The following is a 24346-nucleotide window of genomic DNA, read 5'->3' as shown; positions in this document are numbered from 1 at the left end:
GGCAGGGAGGGCGCGCCGGGGGAGGCAGGTCTGGCAGGAGGGCTGGGGTGGGGGAGGCCGAGAGCGCGCGGACAAAGGAGGCGGCCGGCAGCCCAGCTGTTTTGAAAATGCTTCCTGTTTCTTTAGAGGCGCTCGCGGCCCCGCGGCGGGCTGGGGCGGCGGCGGGAGCTGCCTCCTCTCCGGGCGGCGCTCACTGATCTCGCGAACTGGCTTCTGTATAAACCGAGGCTAAACAAACACAGACGGAGCGCAGCGGGCGTTCCGCAGAAGGCCGGCCAGGCGGCAGCGGCTCGGGAGGACACCCCGAGCGCTCGAGAGCGCACGGCGCGGCGGCCCCGCGGAGCCGGCGGCGCAGCTGCCCGGCGAGGGGGCGGGGGCGGGGGAGGGGGAGGGGAGCGGGACCGACTCCGCGGCGCGGAGCGGCGCCGGGCAGAGCCGCGCGGCGTGCAGGCGAGCGCAGTGGGCACGCGTCCCGGGCACCCCACGCCCTGTCTCCCGCGCTGTCCGCACCATGAAGCACATCCCGGTCCTCGAGGACGGGCCGTGGAAAACCGTGTGCGTGAAGGAGCTGAACGGCCTCAAGAAGCTGAAGCGGAAAGGCAAGGAGCCGGCGCGGCGCGCGAATGGCTGTAAAACTTTCCGATTGGACTTGGAAGCTCCCGAGCCTCGCGCCGCCGCCACCCTCGGGCTTCGGGACAGGACCCAGAGGCTGCAGCCGGTCCCGGCCCCGGTGCCAGCCCCAGTGGCGCCGGCTGTTCCCCCAGGTGGGGGCGCGGATACTGGCGGGGACCGCGGGGGCGCCCGAGCGCTGGAGGTCTCTGACGCGCGGAAACGCGGCTTCGCTCTGGGCGCAGTGGGGCCGGGACTCCCCACGCCGCCGCCGCCTCCAGCGCCCCAGGGCCAGGCACCTGGGGGTCCCGAGGCACAACCTTTTCGGGAGCCCGGCCTGCGTCCCCGCATCTTACTCTGCGCACCTCCTGCGCGCCCGGCACTGTCTGCACCCCCAGCGCCCCCAGTGCCCTCGGCGCCCGCGGACTCTTCGGTGCGTCCTGCGCCCCCCACGCGCCCGGGGGAAAGTTCCTACTCGTCAATTTCACACGTAATTTACAATAACCACCCAGATTCTTCTGCGTCGCCTAGGAAACGGCCGGGCGAAGCGACCGCCGCCTCCTCGGAGATCAAAGCCCTGCAGCAGACCCGGAGGCTCCTGGCGAACGCCCGGGAGCGGACGCGGGTGCACACCATCAGCGCAGCCTTCGAAGCGCTCAGGAAGCAGGTACCCGCTCTTCCTCACGCCGCAGGGCGCCGGGGACCCTGGGGACCCTTGCGGGAGTGGGCCGGTGGGGGGCCGAGTGTGCTGGCAGGGAGGGGTGTGTTTGAACGACAGCTGTTCCGGAGCCCAGACAGGCTTGGGCAATCAGCGTTTGTGTGGATCTTAGTTCACAAAAGTGGAGGTTGGAGATCTCTGGCCCTGCAGGTCCTGGCTCCCTGGAGACCCTATCTCTGTGGCTGATTTCAGCCCACTCAGTGTGATCACTTACATGAGCGAATATGTGTCTCCTGGAATCACCCGGCTCTGGGGAACAGAGTTGGGGAATACCAGAATCTTTCTCTGCTGGGCAGTGGAGGAGGACCCTTTCCCTCTGGAAGCTGGGTGGTTGGGATCTTGGTCCTTGGTTGGTGGCCACGAGGCCCAGAGCAGTGTGGGGTATGGTCCTGGGTTGCTGAGGAACTTGCTAGCCCTGCTTCAATCCCCAGCTCTCAGCAGAAATCCCCTGTGCCCAGGGCTTGCGACAGGGCCTGGCACCTTTGCCTGGCACCCCTAGGACCCTCCCCAGGGGCAGCTTCAGGCACTGCTGGGGGGAACCTTCCAGGAGTTTCCTCCTTCGGCTGCCCTGCATCTCCTGGAGGAGCTGGGCTTCCCCCGGAGGCACTGGCTGGCTGCAGGTTCTCTCCGGGGATCTTGGGAGCTAGCTAGGGGTAAGTCTAGGGCGTGGGGGCCATCCTCAGTGGACAGCATTCTTAAGAGGCGAGGAGATCTTAACCCAGCATTGCCCACAGAGGAGGACGGTTTGTAATCCCACATTTCCACTTTGGACCAAGCAGATACTGCCCTGGGCCTCCAGGCTTCTCACTTTCTTAGCGAGAAGAGGGATGTACAAAAGGGGTTAAGTCGCCCCCATACCACCGTGGTCCTGGGAAGTGCTGGGGTGGACGTGGTGGGCTTGATGTGTGAGGTTTTTTGTTTGCTCTGAATCTGATGTGCTGTTTGATTCTGGGAAAGTTATTCAACCTCTCTGGACTTCAGCCAACCACAAAACATTTCAGAAACATCTTTTGGGGTCACACTCTCCTCTTCCTTCTGTGGGTAGGATGGGGCAGTGGTGCCTGCGTTGGTCCATGGGAAGGACACTGAACCTTCCCAGAGAAAGGAGGCTCTGTGGTTTCTGAACCAGAGAGTCTTGTTTGAGTTCACAGGAGATGTTTGGTCAGTGAGTTGGGTGGGAGTCAGGTGGCTGTCACAGACCAGGCGGGGCCAGTGCCTGTAGCACACCAGCTGGGACCCTGGGCAATGGCCAGTGGAGCTGTCAGCCCAGTCCTGGGCTCCGTGCCTGAGTGCCTGGGTAGAATAGCAGCTTGGGGTGGCCTGCGGTCCATCTCCCTGGGGGGGGCTGCCCCCTGCTCAGCTGCCCCCCTTGCGGCTAGGACCCCCCCCCAGCCAGACGCTGTGTGTCCAGAATCTCATCCCTGGGGGAAAGTGAGTGGGTGCTCCGAGGCCCTCCCGCCCCCCACCGCCTTCTGCTTTCCAGGAGAGGACAGATGCTCTCGGGTGCCTGCTGCACCTCATCCGACCTGTGCTTTCACATCTTTCAACAGTGAATTCCATCTTATTTGATTTTTTTTTTTTTTTTTTGTACTGGGGATTGAACCCAGGGGCGCTCTACCACCGAGCTACTTACTCAGTCCTTTATATTTTTTATTTTTGAGTCAGGGTCTCACTAAGGTGCTGAGGCTGACCTTGAACTTGTGATCCTCCTGCCTCAGCCTCCTGAGTTGCTGGGATCCCAGGCGTGGGCCATTATCCATGGCTACCATCTTGTTTGATCTCACCATTCCTGTCAGGCTCGGATCAACCCATTTTATGTAAAGGAAAGCTGAGGCCAGGAGAAGGGAGGAGACTTGTCCGAGGCCACCTGGTGGGTTAGAGGAGACAGCAGTGGTCTCTGGAATGCCTCCGGGGCCAGCTCTCAGTGCCGTGGCATCGTGGCATGGGCGGACGGTGCTCGGCTGACCGACAGTGTGAGCCTGGCCTCTCACTCCAGCCCTCGTGGGGAGGCTCTGTGGGAGGGTCAGTTTCAGGGTGTCAGCAGGCCAGCCATGCCCTCTCAGGGCGAGGGAGTGTGTGCACACATTATAGTCCAGCACACCCTGTGCACAATTCATCACGAGTCCAAAGCATATGCCGACAGCGGCGGCAGCGCCTGCTCCAGCCCTTTGCTGTTTGCTGCCACCATTCTGTCCCTTCCCTAGAAAGGCTGCTCAGCAGCAGTGGACACCTGCCCATGGTCTGAGGAGGGCATGTCCCTACCATGCTAGCACCAGCCTGATGAGGGGGGCCCTGGGCTCAGAGGAGCTCCTTCCTCAAGTGGCCTCAGTCTTCCACCTATAAGGGCACTTGGGCATTCACCACCCTGCCTGTCCAGTGGGCAGGGTCCTTGGATGTAGGCCCAGGTCCCAGTGATTGGAAATGGACGTGGGAAGCTGGGAAGGCTGGAGATGGCTCTGCTGGAACTGGGGCGTTGGCTGACGAGGGCCTCCGTGGGCTTGGGTTGGGACTCCCTTTCCCGGCATGGTTTCCTGGAACAGTGGAAAGAGCACTGGTCTGGGAGTCCAGGTGGGCTTGGAGCTGGCCTCCGCTGCTCTCTCCGCTGAGGGAAAGTTGCTTTCCCTCTCTGAGCCTCATTTGCTGAATGGTGCAAAGATTTACCTCATCCACAGCTTTTCTGCAAAGAGCAGGTGAAGTCAGGAGGGGCAGAGGGGCAGGGAGAGCACATTCCTCCACGTTTGCAAGCTCCGGGCTGGCAGGGCTGGTGTCACCCTGCAGCGGGAGTCCCTCAGTCACCTTGCTGACAGCAGTGGAGACCACCCATCCTGAGATGCTTGCCCCACTGCCCTGGTGAGCGCCTTACTGTGCGAGTCACTTAAGTCACTTGCCCCGCTGTCCTGCACCCCACCCTGTGCCTTCTCTCACCTGGCGACCTGAGGCCAGTAAGCTTCTGTGAGCCTTTGGCCTCTGCAGTGACCTGGCCCCACCTTGACATGCCACTTTTCACACTCCAATGTGGGGCCTCCATGGCACCACACAGGGCGGCCTGCAGAGCCCGTGCTACTGGCCTGCAGGGGGATCCACCTCGGCCCCTGAGCTGCTCCAGCATCCTGCTCTTGCTCCTCCGTCTGCCCGAGGCCTGGGTGCTGTCCACCCTCAGCCCAAGGAGGCCGGACAGGATTTGCTTCTCATCCAACAGGAAGAGCGCCTGTGCGGGGGCTGCAGGTAGACTGTAGGAGGGGGTGGCCAGGGTGGCAGGTGGCAGGCATGTGTGGCCAGTCCATGCCCCCGTGAAGGCCATGTGTGCACAGCTGGGCTGGTGCAGTGCTCCTCCCAAGTGGGACAGTGGAGGAAAGGCTACCTTACTGGGCAGGGGCGGGAGGGCCAGGGCCTGAGCCTCCTGGCCAGACCTCAGGCTCCCACCTATGCCCATTCCTGAGCACCTGGCCTGCGTGTGGATGTCCATTCTCCCTCACAGAGGAATGACAGCAAAGGCTGACAGCCAGGACCCTCAGGAGGTGCCTCTGTCACTAAGGAGGAGCCGAGCCAGGGCCCGGGTGACCTCCCCTGTGCTCCTGGAGTCTCCAGGGGTTCTCACCGAGTGGATGCAGGGTGGGACCACAGGGGGCCTGAGGAGAGTGGCCCCCGCTTAGCACCTCCCTCACTTCTCAGTCCCACAGGGGGAAGGGGAACACCACTTCAGGCAGTGGGGGACAGGCCTGCTTGCAGGGGCTCCACAGGTGAGTGAGAGACGGGGTCCCCCCGTCCGTGTCTGCTTGCCAGTGGGTCTTGCCGAGCCTCTCTCCATGAGTGCCCTCCAGGATTATTATTGCCTGTCAACAGCTGCCTGTCCTCTGTCTGGAGGGACACTTACAGAGCAGACACGAGTGACCAGCATCTGGCCCCAGGGCGGTCTGGCCCCGTCTGTGGCCCTCAACCAGGATGCCCTGGGTTAGTGGCTGTTGTTGTGGCCTTGTGGCCATGGGAGAGGTTGACGACAGACATGCTAAAGGACTTTCACAGACAGGGACCTCGAGGGTTCTGAGTAGGGCACTTCACCCCAGGGACTGATGTGCGGGGACACTAGGCACTGGTGGTGTCCTAGGTCGCCTAGTGTCCGGGGGCGTAGCACTCTGGGAATGTTGCCGCCCTGGGCAGGTCCCTGCTCTGGGTTCAGGTCAGACAAACTTCGGGACCCTGCCAGCCTCATCTGATGACCTGGGCCCCACATGTCATCTGTTTCCTGTGTGCAGATAGGACTTCTGTCTTCATCTGGGGGCATTTTTTTTTTTTTTGTAGATGGACATGATACCTTTTCTCAAATTCATTTTTATGTGGTGCTGAGGATGGAACCCGGTGCCCCACACGTGCTAGGCAAGCGCTCACCACTGACCTGCAGTCCCAGCCCCCGGGCAGGTTTTAAATGGTCACTGTACCTTCGAATAGCTGCCAGGTCCACCAGGACTCAATCCTTGTTTTCTCCTGGTTAGACCTGGAGCTTGACAGGGCAAGGTGACAGAGTGACAAATCTGGGGTACAAGTGGCCCAGAACCAGCATGGGCCCTGCCTGCATTGACCTTGACCTCACCTGTTGCTCTGTAGTCCAGCAGTGACTCTGGGTAGAGCCCAGTTGCTCTGGGTCCCAGGGCACAGAGCAGGCTGCACAGTGGCAGCTCCCAGAGTGGCCTCTGGGTGACAACAGGGCCACGCCTGGTCCTTGGACACTCCTGCTCCCCTCTGACACCACGCACATGCAGACACCACCTCCCGGGTAAGGAGCAGGCAGAGGTGCCGGGCTGGCCCCGGGGACCCCTTCCCTGCCCAGGACTGTGGTGTTGTTTGTTTGTTCAAGCTGATAAAGTCGGATTTTCTGGACTCGGGCCGGGGACAAGCAAAGCACATTGTTCTGCCAGCTTTTCTTGGATGGGTTTGGAGCTGCGTCCAGGGCTGGGAGGGGGACGCAGGAGAGTTGGCTTCTCTCTGTCGCCTTGCTCCCCGCCCTGGCTTCCTAGTCGCAGGTTCCCCAGGGATCAGGCTGGGCAAGTGTCATGTCCAGGCTCAGGGCTGTTGCTGCGCGCCCTCTTGGCGCCGCTGCCTTGGGGACCTCTGTAGCGCCGGCTGTGGTGATTCTGCTGACCGCTGCCAGGCCTCCCTGAGAACTGAATCTTTCATGCCCTGCGAGGGCAGACCTGCTCATGGTGTGACGCAGAGCCGAAGCTCCAAGAGATCATGCCCCTTGCCCAGAGCATGCCACTTGACTGAGGGAGAGCCAAGAGTTGACCCTAGTGACAGAGATGCATGTATGGTGGCATCATCGGTGACAAAAGACTTTTGAACCTGGTTCCAAACTTCCTGGAGCCATCTGGTGAAGGTGGAAGGGCCACTCATGTGTCCCCTACTCCCTCATCCAGGACCTTGAGCTTTGCAGACAAGGGCCTCCCCAGGTCACAGGGCGGCGAGCACTAGAGCCCCGGAGCCGAGGACAGCTGGTGCTGTCAGCACACTGTGGAGGGCAGGGGCCCCTCTTGGTGTATGGCGGACGTGACGAGGTCCAGGAACGCTGCTGGACAAAGCAGGGTTGAGATGGATCACAGTGAGGCCACTGTCATGGTCAAGCTTAATCCTCGGGGCCTGGCAGAGGGACTTTTGTCCTTGGCACTACTGAGAGTGTGGACCAGAGGGTCTTGCTGTGGGACCCCCGCAGCGCTGCCCTGTGTTCCTGTGCTGCCATCCCCAGCTCCTCAGTCAGGTGGTGCCATGCCTCGGGGACACCACTGTGCTTCTGTTCAGACTGACAAGGCGTGAGCTGAGCCTCAGTGTCCCCCCACAACATGGTATGTGGACATAGCTTAGCACAGCTGTGGAGTTGGGTGGAGGCTCAGCCGCATCTTCTATGGCCACCCTGCTGTGCTGCCAGGCCAAGGGGTGGGGGGCGCCATCCTGCAGCCCTCCTCATTCTTCCCCTGCCCCCAGGTGCCATGCTACTCCTATGGTCAGAAGCTGTCCAAGCTGGCCATCCTGAGGATTGCCTGTAACTACATCCTGTCCTTGGCCCGCCTGGCAGACCTCGACTACAGCGCCGACCACAGCAACCTCAGCTTCTCTGAGTGTGTGCAGCGCTGCACCCGCACCCTGCAGGCCGAGGGACGTGCCAAGAAGCGCAAGGTAGGCGCCAGGCGTGGGGCACAGCCCCCGGGGAGGGTGGGCCCAGGATCAAGAACTCGGGGGCCCCACGCGTGCCCAGGGTTCCCGTGGGGCAGACGATCACGCCGGATCCAGGGATCCTCTACCTGGGACTGTGGGTGGGACCATCCTCTGGTGATGGAGATGCCAGGTGGCCTTGGACTATCACCTGGAGTGTCTGGGCTTGAGTTCTCGTTCCTCACTTGAGGAAGACTGTTTGTCCTGGAGCCCCTGTGACATGTGTCCTGAGTTTCCGGCAGTCCTGCTAGATGCCAGTTGTACTGGGAGGAGATCCCCCGAGCAGGTCACAGCCCAGGGACCCTCTGCTGACCTCGGGAGTGGGACTGGCCTGAGGGTGCTCTGAGGCTGTGCATGTGGGCCAGCGATACTCATCCACGTGTTCTGGGGAGGTTTACTGTGTTTACCAAGCTGGGAGGGTACCAGGGTGACCAGTGTGGGGTCCTGGTTCCCATGCAGCTCACAGGACAGCTGGTAGACCTGCTGCAAGTGGGCGAGGGCGGCACAGTGTGGCCTGTCCTGGGGGCCCAGGAAGACCAGGGAGAGAGGAGCCCTTCCCAAGGGAGCTCCAGAGGACATCCCAGTGGAAGTGGCGTTTGAGCTGGGGTCGTGGGGACAACTCGGAGGCCACCAGGCGGATGCAGTGGGGAACAGGACTGGGGCAGAGGGAGTGCCTGTGTGGGGCTTGACGTGTTGGGAGATCTGCAGGAGGTGAGCCACTGGCACAGCTCTAGTTTCCCAGATGGCCTGGACCCTCCCCCATCTGGGTCCTGTCCCCTGTGCTGGAGGAGGTCAGAGAGTGGACCCAGTGTGTCTGCGAGGAGATGCCCTTCTGCTGGCCCGTGCCTCCCCCAGGCCCTGCAGGCAGGCCCCTCTGGATCCCCCAGGTTTCCAGAGGCTTCTGGGCCCAGCAGAAAGTCCTCAAGGACTCCCAAGCCCCCAGCTGTCCCCCAGGTGATTGTAGGCTGCATCCCGAGTTGATTTCACATGGGCTGATTAGAAAGGAGCCCTTGAGGGCGTGAGGGAGGAAGCCCAGAGCCTCTCCCCTGGGGAAGCAGGCGGCATAGGCGCTGTGAGCTCTGAGTGCACGGCCCTGGCATTCAGACATCCCAGAGCTGTGGATGGGCAGCACAGGCAGCGCAGCGGGCCCTCTCTCCCCTGGCCCCTCACCTGGAGCCATGGGGTCCTGGGCAGGTGGAGGCTGGATGCCCAGGGATGAGGGAAGATGCCCAGCAGAGCTGGGCATGGTTGCCCCTGGAATCACCTCAGCTCTAAGACCCCCAGAGACCCCCATGCTGCCCACTGGGAGATTGAGGTGGCAGGTGACGGTTCAGTGCACCTGGAAGTCCTGGCTCTGGTCCTAGCAGTTGGATTTGTTTCCTGGCCCTGCCAGCGTCCCTGTTCTCCCCTGTTCTCCACGGGGATGTTGGGAATGCTCGCCTGCGGCCACGTTGCAGATGAGGTCGGCCTTCCCACGTGCCGGGTGTCTGGCAGGAGGGGGCCAGTGCACATGCTCCCTCCACCCTCTGGCCTTGGCCCTGCTGCCCTTGGGTCCCAGCAGGATCTCTTCCCCTCTGTCTCCTTTGCCTCCCCAACCCTGGCTTGGGGGCTGGAGCTGCACCAGGCCTGAGGTCCTCCTGCCTCCTGGTGGGTCTCTTGGCTCTGAGGAGGTGCTGGCTGACTGTGGGGAGGGGTGCGACTGTCTTGGCCCTGGCCTTTGAGGTCCCAGGCTGAGATTGCGTCCACAGTGACACATCTCCTCTGTGAAAGACCCCAGGGCCCCCTGCTGACCTGGCCCCCCTCGGGGCTGCTGACTGTAACGGGTGCCTTCCCAGACCCCATCCTCTCACAGTTGAGATCTGACCCCACAGCCCTCCCAGGGTGGCCGTTTCTGTGTCCAGAGTCGGATTCCTTCCCAGAGGACCCTGGTAGCCCCTGGAGCCTTTGGGCTCTCAGCCACCATTTCAGGCCCATGACCACCTTCTGGGTACCGAAGTCCCAACTGCCAGTTGTCACCCTCTCTGCCTCCCTCTATGTCCCTGGGCTGGCTTGCTGTCCCCTTCTCCCTGCGCCTTGGGGACATGTGTACCACTCTGAAGCCCCAGGCTCACTGGAGAGCCTCTCTGGGCAGAGGTCTGCTCTGGGTGGAGGACTCGGAGCAAGGGACCTGGAGCTGTGGAGAGCGTTCTGTCCCGGTGACCCTGGCCTCCCCACACGGGGCTGCTGTGGCCTGACAGGAGCCCATCGTCTGTGTCCTGGGTGTGAGTGGCTTCATTTCCCTCCTCTGTGGCCACCCAGCCGACCCCTGCCCTGTGTGGGGAGCCAAGGGGTCTTTCCCCCTCATGTGAGGGGCGGCTTCTGTGGGAAGCTGTGCAGAGGTGGGGTGAGGGGCGGAGCACCTGGAGGCAGGATAAGGTGCCATCAGGCCATGCCCCAGGGAGGCCTGGCACCCTCATCCTGCCCGGCACCCTCTCAGCTGGTGTCCACCCCCAGAGGGCAAGATGTGCGGGTCTTCCAGCTCCCCAGGCACCTCCCTCTCTCCCGTGGCAGCCAAGAGGACCCTCCTATGCCAGGCACAGTGGGGATGGGAGTTTGCCACATGCTCTGTGCCACCCAGTGGCTGTGGACACTCGGGCCTGGTGTGTCTGGGAACCAGGAGTGGCCGGGGTGAGAGAAAGGGAAAGCCACCGGGAGAGTTGCTGCTCCTCACACAGGCGGTCAGGGCTGTCGGGAAAGGTGACAGGGTGGCCCAGGTGGCCGGAGGAAGGGGAGGTCCCTGGCGCCCTGCTGGGCCTGCAGGGGAAGGGGAGCCAGATGAGACCCTTCCTCCAGGGGCCTGCTCTGCCTCTCTGGTCTGGATCAGCCTGGGGTCTCCCGTCACCCTGGCCTTGGGCAGGCCCTGGGACAAAGTCCTGGCCCTGCCGGCTGTTGACACTGAGCTCCAGCTTCTCTGTGAGGCTGTCTTCATGGCCTCCTGGAGCTGCAAGGGCATCTCCTATATTTCCCTGGAGACTCCCACGGGCTGGCTTATCCCTGTCCCTTCCCTCCAGAGCCGCGCCATGAGCCGGGGGCCCACAGTGCATCTGAGAGTGCTTGAGGAGGGCGACAGCCTGTCTCAATCTGCTTTCTGAGGCTGTGACGGAATGCCGTGGGCTGGGTGATTTATAGAGAACTGAGGTTTACTGAGCTCAGGCTCTGCAGCCAGGTGTTCAGGAGGCAGTGCTTGCAGCTGTGAGGCCTCAGGCCACCGCCTAACCTGGCCAGGGTCACCAAAGCAAGATCCCAAGCCTGCCACATGGCCCTGCTTCCCTCAGAAGCCACTGACACCATTGCTGGCCACCCTGATGACCTCATAGCTGCAAATCCACACCCACGAGTGTGGGGATGGGGCGTGTCTTCCCCCTGGGGAGGGGGCTCTCCCTCTGGACCTCCCAGGACGCCGACTTGGGTCAGAACCCTGTTGGAGGCCCCTGTGGTCAGAGACTTCCCAGCAGAGATGGTGGGAGGAGAGGTGGCCTGGAGAGCAGGGGTGTCCAGAGACATGCAGCTTGCACAGGCCCTGGGCAGGTCCCCGCAGCCACTCCTGGGGCGTCTGAGGATGAGGGCGGCAGGCAAGACTTGCTCCCCATATCTGGGCTGCCCAGACTTAGGATGGGAGGGGACCAGTATCCTGCTGCCCAGGACATCCCTGTCCACGTGCTGAGGCTACTACAGAACCACAGCGTTGCTGCTGGCCTCCTGGCATGCACGCGTTGAGCCCTGGCCACGAACTGTCACCACGTCCCTGCCCTGGAGTTGCCCATGGGCCTGGGCAGGGTGGGGGCAGGACGAGCCATGAGACGAAGGTTGTGCCAGGGCTGAACGGCGAGGGACTCGGGTGCCTACCAGCCTGGGGTCCGGGGGCCGGAGGTGTGTACTCAGCCCGTGGCATCTGCAGCTGGTGGCCAGCGGGTCAGCTTGGTCACACTAAGTCTCCCCTCTGCTCCCTGCTGCTCTCCTTGGTGACTGGAGAGGTAGCATGAGTGTTTGGAGAACGTCTGGGGACAGGCCAGGTGCTGCATCAGGGCACATTGGTCATGGAGCCAAGGGTCAGAGTCGGGGGTGCCTGAAGGCCTGTCCTTTCTGTACTGTCCCTGGCCCTGAGGGTGGAAGGCAGAACCACCACCGGCCAGCGTGGCCTCTGCTTCTGTGGGGTAAGGAATGCTCCTGGTGCTGTCTCTGGCCCTTTCGTGAGTGGCCTTCCTGCGCTGCCTCTTGCTGGGGCTCAGCCCCTCTTTCTGCCTTAGGGACAGGCCCCTGTCACTTCCTTCTGGCACCACGGGTGCTACATATGGGGTCCACTGCCCTGTGGGTGCAGTGACAACTGATATCCAGGACCAGGACCAGCCAGGCTCCCCGTGTGCCTCACTGACCCCTCCAGCCTCCCAGTGGAGATGGTGGACCGAAGCCGGGAGCCTGGGAATGTGCCTGGGTCACCCAGCCAGCAGGTGCGGGCCTGCCTCCCACGTGGATGCGGTGGGTGGGAGGGTCTCCTTCCCAAGTCCTGTGGGGAGGGATTGAGCTGAACCCCATTTGCTCGCGATGCCCACCAGGCTGTGCGGCAAGGAGGGTGGGAGACCCTGTCCCGCGCCCTCTGGTCATAAAACCTGGACGCTCAGCAGGGCCTGCTCAGCCTGGGCGGGGTGTCAGCCTAGAGCTCAGGTGAGCGGGGCCCTCTCCGGGGCCGCCCCGGGATGGAGGCTGGGGTGCTGCCCCTGCTGCAGTCAGGTCCCCACCGTCTCCCCAGCGCTGGGTGAGAGTGGAAGCCCATTGGGCGTGGGAGGCCCCTCTGCTGCCCCTGTACCACTCTCAGGAGCCTGGAGCTCGGGCACCTCTGTGAGCCAGGTTCCCCTCTGGAGGCCACAGGCTTGGTAGCACTGGGCTCGGTATGCTGGAGAGGGCTGCCTATGGGGTGGGTGCTGGTTCCAGAGAGCCCTGGGGTTCTTCAGATCTCCGGAGCACTCAAGGGACATGAGCCTACACCAGGAGGCCCTCTGCAGAATCGGGAGACAAAGGAACCGCAGAGCCATGGGTCCAGACAGCTGCACTGCAGTCTCAGCACTGGCACTTTTTGCTGTGTGACCTTGGGCCTGTTAGTGACCTCTCTGACCCGGCTCTCATCAGTGAAGTGGGAGTGCACACATACACCTTCCTTGCCACACTATGAGAGGATTGAAGGAGGTCCACACAAGGAAGGGCTGGGAAGGCTCAGTGAATTTCTGGAAATTCAGGCAGAGCCCAGGAGGGTAGGCCTGGAGGGGGACAGGTGCTGACCAGCCAGGAGGCAATGAGGACTGAGGTTCTGAGTGGAGGCTGCATCTTCTCTAGCACTGCAGTACTAAGCTGCGCTGCCCTGTAAGTGGGGCTAATGTGCGGTGTTCTCAAGGCCCTGACTGCAAGGGCCTGGGTTCCAGTGTGTCCTGGAGGCCCCGGGTCTCCTGGGCTCCAAGATCCAGCTCCTCTGCTCCGGGGCCTGTCCCCGGGAGGTCTCAGCACATGCCCACCCTTATGTAAGCAGCCCCAGGCGGCAAGGAGACACGGTGGCTAGGCGCCGGAGCCGGAGCCTGCAGCCCCAGGCGGCGGAGGGGTGGGCGAGGCATCCCTGATCGGCACCCCCCAGGGCTGGGCCGCCAGCGAGGCCTGACACCGGGTCGGTCGCCGGGCGGGCGGCCTGGGCTGCAGCTGGGGCCTGGCTTGGCTGGGCCTGTGGTTTTGATTAGCGGGGCTGCGAGGCGGCTGCCGGGCGGGGAGCTGGGAACAGCGGGTCCCCCGCCCCCCGCAGCCCAGACTCCAGATGTTCCAGCGCTGGCTGGGAAGGCCTGCTGGCGCCACGGAGGGCAGAGGGCAGGGGAAAGCACGCGAGCTGGAAGCCCAGGCCCTCCGTCACCGCGGCCTTGGCAGCCCGCCCGGCCTGCGCTGGCACATTCCCCAGCTCTCCCCGGCCATCTGTTCCCAGAAAGCCGTTCAGAGCCGTCGTCACTCAGCGTCCAGCAGCGCGAGCAGCTGGTTTGGAGCAGCAGGGAAAACCGTGCAAAAGGTCCTTTGTGAGCCGAGGCTGCTGGGGAGCCGCGGGCGGCAGCCTCCGGGCGCCTGCTCCCCTGCGCTGGCTCTGATTTCTGCTCCAACCCTCTTCTTCCTCTCTCACGCCAGGTGTGACTCCCTCCTCCCTGGTGGCAGGGCCACCTTGTCGTTCTGCTGCTTGATGCCTGGCTCCCCCTCCTTTTCCTCAGAGCTGGTGGAAGGGCTGGGTGTCCTCAGAGCTGGGCTGGAGGGGACGGGGCAGATCAGAATGTGCCTGCCGATGGCCACGGTGAGGCTGCCCACTATGGTGGGCAGCATGGTGGCAGACGTGTCCACCCAGCACCCTGACCACCCACACACAGGGGGGCTGGGGTGGGGAGGCACGGCCCCCACCGGCCCCCAGAGAGTGGCCGCCAGCACAGATACAGAGGCCACAGCTGATTGCGGCATGACACGGAGCCTTTTTTAAGACCCGGCTCTGCCACTGTCGCCAGCACTCCTGGGAACCTGGCCTGGAGTCTGGGCACCTCCCGGGCAGCCATGAGCTGTCTGTCCTGGCTCCAGGGTCCTGGGCAGGGCTGGCAGTTGGGAGCTGGCCTGGGGGTCCAGGTCCAGTGCAGGGGGAGGCTCCTGGTGCTGGAGGTGGGTGGGCACAGGCGGGGCATGGTCGGGCTCCCCTCCTCCCCAGCCCCTGCCCCTCTCTGCCCTTGTCCGCTCCCCACCATCCGCTCCCCCTACCCCAGGAGTGCAGGAAGCGCCCGGTGCTCAGGCCCATGCCCACTCCTGCCTGCTCTCTGCTCCCAGGTCCACCTGGGGGCCCAGCAGCCCTGCATGTCCAAATGATTATGTTTAGCACAACCTCAGGCTGAGGGTCTTGCTGCCGTGGACCCAAGTAGCCTCTGGGCTTAGTCTGCAGTGGCTCTCAGCAGTGCCCGGGGCAGGTGCCTGACCCCAGGGTCCTAACCTCAGGGGCCCTGTTCACTCCTTGAGGGTTGTCCAGCCAGCTCCTGGGGTTGCCCAGGGACCAGTGGCTCAAAGCGTGGACTGTGAGCTCACTGGGCTGTCTACGCCTGCTCCCTAAGAAGCTGGTCTCCACGGGTCTCAGGGAGGAGGACCTGGGAGAGGAGTGGCCATGGCCTCCAGACCCTGGGACAGCATAGTGCTGGCCTGGTGACACAAAGTCGCATTCCAGTCCTGAGGTTTTCAGGGATATGGCGTGGTGAAAGGACAGGGCTGCCTCCCCTGGAGCCTGGAGCCCCTGCCTGGTGGTGGGAGGCCCTACTGCCCAGTCTTCCAGCTGGCCTCTCCTATAGCCTGCCCCAGCCCACTGGGGAGCACCCTAGAGGCCAAGTAGCTGTGCATCCCCTTGCAGGGCCCTCCCACTCTTCCCAGGACACAGGCCACTGACCCCCCTGACCCCCACCTGAAGTTCTGCTGAGGGGCTCCCGCCCCATGCGCCTGCTCAGGGACCCCAGGGTTCTCCACAGCCCACAATGAGGCCAGACTCTTTGGGACACCTGACAGTCCCCTGAGCGACCTGCCCCAGCTGGTCACTCCTGTGTCCCAGTTTACCCTCCGGCCACTCCGAGGTCCTTGCCCAGAGGGGCTATTTTGGGCCTCTGTGCTCGTCGCCCCATCTGTCTGTGAATTCCTGCTCCTCCTGGGAGGTGCAGCTCCTCCTGGAAGCCCTCCCTGACCCTGCGGCTCCCTCCCTGGCCGCACAGGACCAGCGGGCCTCAGCACAGCGGTGTGCGGGCCTAGCGGGGGCCAGGGGGCAGCACAGGGCTCCAGCCAGGGGCCTTGGGGTCAGCACAGGGGTGTATGAGGTCCAGCAGGGGGACTTGGGATCAGCACAGGGGTGTGTGGGTCCAGCAGGGAGACTTGGGGTTGGCACAGGGGTCCAGTAGAGGGGACATGGGGTCAGCACAAGGGTGTGTGAGTCCAGCTGGGGGGACTTAGGGTCAGCGGAGGGGTCCAGCAGGGGGGACTTGGGGTCATCACAGGGGTCCATCAGGGGGGACTTGGGGTCATCATAAGGGTGTATGGGGTCCAACAGGGGGACTTGGGGTCAGCACAGGGGTCCAACAGGGGGATTTAGGGTCAGCACATGGGTGTGTGGGTCCACTAGGGAGGACTTGGGGTTAGCACAGGCATCCAGCAGGAGGACTTGGGGTTGGCACAGGGTTCAGTGGGGGAACTTGGGGTTGGCACAGGGGTCCAGCAGGGGGACTTGGGGTTGGCACAGGGGTGTGCAGGGTCCAGCAGGGGGACTTGAGGTCAGCACAGGCGTCCAGTGGGGGGACCTGGGATGGGCACAGGGTCCGGCGGGCCCCAGTAGGAGGGACGTGTGGGGTGACGTGTGTGTGCTATGAGACCCTCTCTCCCGGAGCTCGCTGTGGGTCCTGACGTTGTCCTGGGATCCTCTTGTGGCCTGTTCCACGGTACTGCCTGCTGGTGGCTCAGTGCACCAGTGACCCCTGTCCTCCCACTGCAGCCCAGTCCCTGTGCTGAAGGCAAGGCTGTAGGGGATTGTTAGGGGGGTCACCCAGCCGAAAAGTCCCCAGGCCCCCTGCTTGTCCCTTGTTCCTTTGAATTAGCAAGAAAAGCCTATGTTTCAAATAACAAACCCAGAGCACCACCTGAAACTACTGGGGGCCCACAGTCCTCATAGTTCAGAAACCTGAAGGGAGAGGCTTCACCCTGAGCTCTGAGGCCTCAGGCCTCTCCTGCTCTGCCTCGTGACTGCACACTGGGGCCTTCGTCCTCCAGGGACATCCAGAGTCAGGGTGGGGCCTTGCTGGGAGGAGCATTTCCTTTCTCCAGGGCATGAGTCCTCCACAGATATTCCTGGTCTTCCCTGAAGAAGGGATGCTGCCCTTGAACCTGAGAGAAACAGCCCAGGAGAGCAGGTAAAGCAGCCACGAAGCTCACCCCCGAGGTGGCCCTGATACAACAGGTGGTGATCTTTCCCCTCTGCCAGCCGCTCAGACCCCACCAGCCTTCTCTCATTGCCTGTGTCAAGGTCACAGGATCAGGTGGCCAGGTCTGGCCTCTGCACTGTGCTTTACAGACTGCAGAGTGCCCACGCCTGTCTTTTTCTCGGGCAACACTTCCTGGGCATGCTAGTTACCAGGGGCAGGAGAAGTGTTGAGGTCACCAGAGTCACAAGGCTGGGCATGGCCACCCCTTGTCTCCTCTCTTGAAGGCCCCGCCCGAGCCTCTGGGCTGTCTTGTCGGGGTCTGGTGGCCTCAGGTGCAGCCTTCCGGGTAGAGGAGGTTCCAGGAACAGCTGCTGGCCAGCCCTGGAGAGGGGTTGTGGGGGTGGGGGGACGTACCCTCCCCCCTGGTGACCTACACAGCAGATACCAGACTTGCCCTCACCCCTTGGCTGCCTATGTGGCCAGCAGAGGGCAGGGCCTGCCTCTGCAGCCTGCCAAGGGACCCTGTAGGTCAGCGTGAGCCAGCAAGTGAGCGTGGCGTCCTCAAGAAGTGGCAATTCTGAGCACTACCCACTCGCTCTGTCCCTGGGCCCTGGGAGGACCTTGGGGGCACGGGGTGGTGGGGGGCAGGCGGGAGGACCGCTAGTCACAGCACAGTACTTCAGCAGGGGGGACCATGGGAGGGACCAGGACAGTGCTCTCCAGCAGGAGCTGGGGGTTGGGCTGGAGCAGGCCCTCACCATCCTGGCTGGGAACAGCAGAGACCTCATCACATGCCTGTGGGCAGGGCCTCCAGTCAGGCTCAGGGACAGCATGGGAAGTGTGGGTGCTCAGTGGCCACATCTCAGCACAGGAGGTTGCAGCTACTGACCCTCAGCCCCAGCCCCATCTGAGTGGCATTTGGACCTCCAGCTAGGGTTGCTCCTCTGTCACCTGACCCTGAGCTTTGGCCACATGCCTTGGCCTCAGTAAGTGAGGAGTTTCACTGCTGGGCACATCCCGGGTGGGGACCCTCCATGGGAACGGGGCTGCCTCTGCTCTGCACACTGTTTACAGCTCACCCACGCTGAGGTGCATCTCAGCACTTCCCTGGGGTGACCGTGCCACATCTTGCTTACCCACTTGTGGGTTCCTGGGTACCACCTGCGTCCTTTTTAAAACTGTGTTTTATTTATTTGGTACTTGGGATTGAACTCAGAGGTGCTTAATCACTGAGCCACGTCCCTGGCCCTTTTTATATTTTTATTTTGAGACAGGGTCTCCTCGCTGAGTTGCCAAGGCTGGCTTTGAACTCTCAATCCTCCTGCCTCAGCCTCCTGAGCTGCTGGGATTAAAGGTGTGGCCACCGCACCTGGGTTAAAGCTGTATTCCTGTTTTTAAAAAGACTTGGTTGAAAGCCAACTGGTGGAGGAGGGTCCAGTTCTCTGCTTCACGGCACACCAGGCCCCCACACCAAGTCACACCAGGGTGTGACTTGACCATCGTAGATGTATTTGCCGCTGACTGGGGAGCACTCCTGCCGGCCTGTTTTAAACATGAGAAACCAGGCTTGGTTGGAGAGGCCAGCAGCCTGCCCAGGGCCCCGCAGCTGCCTCGTGGACCAGAGCGGCATTCAGCACCAACCTGAACCTCTCTGTGGCCCACTTGTGGCTGTGCTGAGGTGGAGGTGGAAGGACCTTCAGTGCTCCCGAGCTGTCCCCACGCCCTCTCTGCTTTTCTATTGGGTTTTAGTTGTAAGACCTCCTTTGAGATCTGACTGCTCTTTTGGGATAGACCAATTAAAAAGAAGAAGACGACTCAGGGTTTCTGGCCCCGGGTATTTTCCAGCATACACAGGTTGACTCTAGATTGAGGTGGGTGGAGCGGACAGGGGACAGGTCACATCACATGGGAGACAGGACAACTAGTTTTTAAATGCCCACAAAATGGTGGAATTGCCTGCGATGCACAGACCAGGTGGAGGGGAGCAGCACATCTACGCCCCACCTGAGCGAGCCCACGGTGGAGAGGGATCAGCAGGACAGGGACAGCGCACAACGTGCAGAATGCTCCAGTGCACAGGCGGGTCCAGGCTTCCCGGGTGAAGACCCATCGCTTGGCTGGCCGGGGTCCATGCTCAGCCATGTGGTGGCTGACAGTTGACTTTAGCAGCAGGACGGTGTCCTGAAGAGCACCTTCCTGCCTGTCCTCACTGCAGGACTTTCCAGAGCCTTCCCTGTGATATTATGCCTGTGACCGCCCAAGATGGGCCAGCGTCTGTGGTGCCCAGACGCATGGGATGCCCCCTGGCTGGCGATCTGCAGTTCACCCTCCCACCCGCTCTAGCTGTGCAAGAAGGGCGTTAATGCACAGAGAAGGGGAGTGGGTTACCCGAGGTCACGCAGCAGGTTAATTGTTAATTGCAGAGAAGGTCCTGGGGTTGAGGCCTCGTGTGCTCTTGCTGTCATGCCTCAGTTGACCTCAGACTCCCTGGGTGGACATTGTGCTGGTTCCTGGTGGAAGCAGGAGCTGGCCAGGCAGGTCCAACGCAGACACCAGAGAGAGGGTGGGCCCTGGGCGGACAGCCGAGGCTGGCCGCCTTCCCTCACGGGTGGAGCCTGGCTGCAGCGGGGTCTGCGCCACCAGGGCTTGCGGCTGGCGCCCGGCTCCAGCCGGCCAGCCTTCCACTCCTCCCCAGACCACAGGCAGCTGGAACCGCACGCAGGGGAGCCCGCCCAGGCAGCCAGCTGCGAATCTCCCGTGGAGCACAGACCAGGGCCATCCCCACGGGTCTCCCTTCTACTTCCTGATCCTCCCCCTCAGACAGGGAATCAGAAAGCAGAGTCCTGCGGGGCCAGCCAGGAGCCTCAGCCACCGCTTCCCTCCCGCTGCCCCTCCACCCGCTGGCTCTCGCCTGGCCCAGCCTCGCGTGGCTCCTGGACCCAGGCTTGGCTGTGGCCTGCAGGTTCCGTGAGGCTGTCCAGGGTCTGTGGTAAGCGGCTACTCCTGTGCTCACGGCCTTCTTGCAGCAGGGCAGCCCAAGTACCCATCAGGTTCGAGTCCTGGTGCTGCCAGGCAGGCACCTCCGCCAGAGCCTGCGGTGCCACCTGAGGGCCCTGAGAAGTGGCCACGTGGCTGTGCAGAGGCTCTGCCCACAGGCATGTGGCCTGTGCTCAGGGCTGTGGCAAGCCGTCTCCGTGCAGCTCTGCCTGGGCATGCTGTGCCCTGAGGGACACAGGGTGTTCTTTCTGGGTTCTGGGTGGATTTGGAGCCTGGCAGAGCCTCCTGCTGTCCCTGGCCTCCCCAGAGGCCTGCAGCCCGGACCCCTCCTCCTGTCCCTTCTTGGTAATGAGGCACCTGACAGTGCTAAGTCCAGCTGCAGAGAGGAGAGCCGGAGGTCAGGGCTGCCGGCTCTCAGGTGCCCCTGGCTCCTCCCTGGAGGGCCCATGGGCTCTGGGCCTGTCCCTGGGTTAGGGCTCCACAGGCTAGACCTCATTTCTCCTGCTCAGAAGAAAGCTGGGGGCTATTGATCTGCCCCAGCTGTGCCGTCTGACAGAGGGAGAGACGTGCTCTGAGATAGGAAGTGTGTGAGGTCATAAGCTGACCACCCCTGGTGGATCTTCTGACTCCTGTGGGGGCTCCTGCATGATCAGTGTGGGAGGAGCCCCTGGCCATTCCCGTGGGGCCTGCAGGGGAGCCCCACCAGGCAGCAGGCACGGCCCCACTCAGGCACCGTGGAGGCGTGTCCTGGGGATCCTGGTCAGCACAGCCTGATCCCTGGGGCTCTGGGCTCTGACTCCCTTCACCCAGACCAGCATGCTGCATTCAGGGCTGCCAGGCCAGAGTGGAGAGAGCACGAGGTGGGTGCTGGAGGCTCCCCATTTACCCCATGGAGCAGTCCCTGGCCCAGCCACGGGAGGCCTGAGTTCCCAGTCAGCCGAGGCCTGAGCACCTAGCGTGGGGTCAGGGAGGCGCTTCTGACCGCTGGTTGTGTTTTCCAGGAGTGACTGGCTGCAGACCAGCTGGGACACCGTGGTGGCCTCTTCCCAGAGTGAGGAGAAGGTGGATACACCGAGCCAACCTCGTCCCTCTGCAGGATGCTCCGGGTCGGCCCCCACGCCCCTCGGGGCTGTCCAGGCTGGGCAGCCTGCCCCGCCCTCCTGCCCTCTGCCTGGTGGTCACAGTGCACTTTGCCCTCTGCCTGTGGGAGGCCCAGTCTTCCTCCCGCTCAAGTCTGGAGGCTCTTCGCGGCTGCAGAAGTTCATTGCCAAAGATTCAACAGAGACACCGAGCACACGGGGCTGAAGCCCAGCAGCCAAAGGCCACATCGTGGCTCTGTGGCCTTCGTCCCTCCTGTTGCCAGAGCCCACCTGTCTCAAGCCAAAGATGAGCCAGCAATTCCACCGGGAGCCTGAGAAACAGAGGGACAGGGTGACCCTCGCGAGCACTTGGCTCTCAGAGCCAGTGCCGTCCACACAGGGCCCTGGGCTGGCGAGTTCAGGAGAAGCCTTCTTGGGCCTGGGAGGGAGGCAGGGAAGGGGCCAAGGTCCCTTCCCTTGCTTCCCCACCCTGGCCACCCAGACTCTGGCCCTGAGGAGTGGCTGGGGAGAGGTGGCATGCTCTAGCCGGGCACTCGCCCAAGGCCACCTGCCCAGGGGACATGCACGCTGGCGGCCCTGCCATCTCCCCAGGCTTCCCTGATGCAACGAGTGGTGGCCTGCAGAGGCCGGTGGTCTGTGGCAGGCCAGGTGGGAGGGGGAGGACAACGGGACCAGGCGATGGCCGCGTGCAGAGGGCACTTAGGCCGGGGCCAGCGCCCTCTTGAGCTCACAGGCCAAAGCTGCTCACATGTGTTCAACCATCTGCTTCAAATTGAAGTAAAAGCCCGACGTGTAAAGCACACTCCTGCTGTGCCCAGCGGATTCTGTGGCTGGGAAGCTGGGGACAGGGTGGCCTCACCTGAAGGCAGAGGGCCCGAGGGTGGGGAGCATGAGGGCAGAGGACCCACGTGGCCTTGGCCAGGAGTGTCAGGAGGGCAGGAGGCCTGACCTGGGTGAGGAGCCCCACGCTTCTGCCTCGCAACCTTCAGAGGGACCTTTGCTAGAGACTGAGCCCAGGAGACCAGCCAATCCGTGACAGTGCCCGTCCTCAGATCAGGATGGCCTCACTTAGGACCCTGTACTCGAAAACCGTTCCTGGTCCTATTGCCAGACCCAGTCCACTCTCCTTGGGTGGCCTGAGACCGGACAGTGAAAGCCCACCGCAAGGAGGGAACCAGGTGCGATATAGGAAAGGACTGCCCAGGGGAGGTGGGGCCAGGGGCAGTGGCATGCAGCCACGCTGGCTGACCCTCACTGAAGTCCAGCTACTCCCTGGGCCTCCAGGGGCATTTCCAGTTGGCTGAGGACTTGGCCTCAGCATCTGTGGTGTGTGTGTGCACATTTGCTCTGGGTCATCAGGCACAGGCCATGGGGTCGAGGGCCGTCTCTGGAGCCCACAGGGCCTTTGTGGGTATGTCCACGAGCAGCCCACCTGTGTACACACCAGCCTCCTGCCCCCAACCCCAAGGCCAGGAAGGAGCGCCTTGGGAGTGAGCTGCCCCTGAAGGCCAGCTTCACAGCCCCCAATGCTGGGCTGCCCTGGGCTGCTTCTCACCTTGGGCCTTGGGAGGTCCTAGAGAGAGGGCTGTGTCTGGGAGCAGGTGGCTGTCTCTGCGTGCTCTGTGCCCGTACCTTGCCACCCGCTGTGTCCCAGTCTTACCCAGGTGACTCCACTCTCACTGTTTGCCCTCCCCCAGGTCGGGGAGGGGGGTGCTCCTGGGTGAGTCCCAGGGGCCACAGGGCTTTTCAGGGAGCTGTAGCCACTCACTTCTTGCCCCAGGGCTGGGCTGGTCCTGGGCAGACTCCAGTCAGGTGACTGCAGTGGTCAGGACAGGCGACTGCAGTGGTCAGCCACACTCACCTGCCAGGGGCTGGACAAAGGCTCCACCGGCCTCCCTCCTCCTAGGCAGCTTCCTGACCACAGAGGGCCATTGCCAGCAGCCAGGTGACCCGCAGCCTGGTCTCTCAGAGCCAGACCCAGGGGATTGTTTCCAGGTCCTCGCACATGCCCACATCCTGGTGCCTTCTGCAGCCTGGCCCCAGGGAGGCACAGAGGGCCCTGCCCAGTGCCCTGCAGGTCTCACCCTCCTCTGGGTCCCCCTGCTGGTCCCTGGAAACCAACAGACTGCCTCCCCTGAGCCAGCCTCCCCAGGGAACCCCTATGGGCAAGTACTGACTTTCAGAGACCCATGGACGCAGGTCTGATCCCGGATGTAGTAAGAAGTCCTAAGGGAAAAGATGGGTCCATTCATCTCCAAGTTCTCGGAAGGACCTCGTGTCTGGTTTTGTCTGGGGACTGGGGCTGGAACTTGGACGAGACCACTGAGCTGCATTCCCGGCCCTCCAGCGGACCTTGGGAAGCGGCTTGGGTTTTTGCTCTTGGATGGTGAATTAAAGGATGGAAACTATGGAGCTCACTCACTTGGGGGTTTCCTTTCTTCCACAAATATCACCAAATGCTTCATTCATCCAGACCCTGAGAGAGAGGAGCCCAGCAGGTGGCCTTGTAGAAGTGGGAGGGAGACGTGTGGGAGGGACGCTCTGCTTTCCGCCCGCAGCTGGGCTTTGAGAACTGATCTCTACAGGGGACAGTCACCCTGCTCAGGAGCCTCCTGGATATCCAGAGTGCGGGATGGGCTCAGGCCCTGCCCCTGCAGCTGTGTCCTGCAGCTCCCTGCGGTAGCTCTTCCAGGGGCCCCTGCTGCTGGACCCTCCCATGCTGTAGGCCGCTGCTCAGCGTGGCCTTGAGCTGGTCTCATGGCTCCTGAGGTACCACCATAGGGACGTGGTCAAAGGCCCACGGGCAGCTATGGGGCTGCCTTCTGTCTCTGTCCCTGGTCCCCCAGGCCAGGGCAAGTTGTTTACGAGGCCCCTGGCCCGGCCCAGTGCCTCAGCCTCCGGCCCAACCAGCTCCCTGGCTCTGGGGAGGACAGAAAAGCCCTGCCTGACCCCACAGCAGTGACCGAGGCCCAGGACCTAAGTATCATCCTTTCTTTTCTCATATAAACAAAAACATGTCTACCCCACTCCACTCCCGAGGGAAGCAGGTGAGCACCCACCCAGAGCCCTCAGGACTGGGGACTGGCCTCCCACAGCTCTGGCTTGGACTTCCAGAGTGTCACCGCCCCTCTGCTGGTGACCATCCCTCTCTGCCCTGTCTACTTGAGGGGACCCGAAGCTCTCTGCCGAAGCACCCAGCACAGGACAGAGGTGTGTGGAGGGTTCTTCTGACACACTTGATAAGCGTCCACACCCACAGAGCAGGGAACCTGGGGCTCGTGGCATGTTCCCATCCCTGAGCTCACTTCTGGGCAGCACCCAGTCCCAAGTTGGCCCCCAGTTGGTGTTCAAAGCCTGTCCTTCATTCTGACACCCTCCCTAGTCACCACTGAATCCAGGCCTGAGAGCGGTGGTGGCCAGTGGACAGGTGAGGAGCAGCCAGAACGGCCAGCCGGGCAAGCTGCTGGGGCTCCGGGAAAGTTGGGCGTCCTGGGCAACAAGTAGCATCAGCAGTGATCCAGAGCAGCAGAGGGGCAGCCTCGGGAAGGAGGAGCAGAGTGTGCCTCGGGCCACACCCGCAGGCCAGGTCCCTGCCTGGCACCTCCACAGCCCCTGGGCAGGCAGCAGACGGGCTTCACCTCCAGCCTTGAAACCAGAAGCTTCTGGAGAAGTCCTCTTGTACACATGTGTATGCTCACACACACACAGAGACTCTCTTTCTCTCTCTCTCTCTCTCTCTC

General features: G+C 62.7%; 1 protein-coding gene across 2 annotated transcripts; it reads left to right on the top strand.

The window, feature by feature from the left end:
• Nucleotides 1-405: 405 nt before the first annotated feature.
• Atoh8 (atonal bHLH transcription factor 8) lies at nucleotides 406-23113 on the top strand. Of its 2 annotated transcripts, XM_076832919.2 has the most exons (3): nucleotides 406-1276; nucleotides 7301-7492; nucleotides 20508-23113. In XM_076832919.2, the coding sequence occupies exons 1-3, from the start codon at nucleotides 512-514 to the stop codon at nucleotides 20511-20513; spliced, it is 963 nt and encodes a 320-aa protein (XP_076689034.2). In that variant the 5' UTR covers nucleotides 406-511; the 3' UTR covers nucleotides 20514-23113. The 2 variants fall into 2 exon arrangements, with proteins under 2 accessions (XP_076689034.2, XP_076689035.2); XM_076832920.2 differs by lacking the exon at nucleotides 7301-7492.
• The last annotated feature ends 1233 nt before the right edge of the window (nucleotides 23114-24346 follow it).

This window comes from Callospermophilus lateralis, chromosome 14, assembly GCF_048772815.1.
Source record: "Callospermophilus lateralis isolate mCalLat2 chromosome 14, mCalLat2.hap1, whole genome shotgun sequence".
Lineage (NCBI taxonomy): Eukaryota > Metazoa > Chordata > Mammalia > Rodentia > Sciuridae > Callospermophilus > Callospermophilus lateralis.
This window is presented reverse-complemented; position numbering and strand designations above follow the sequence as displayed.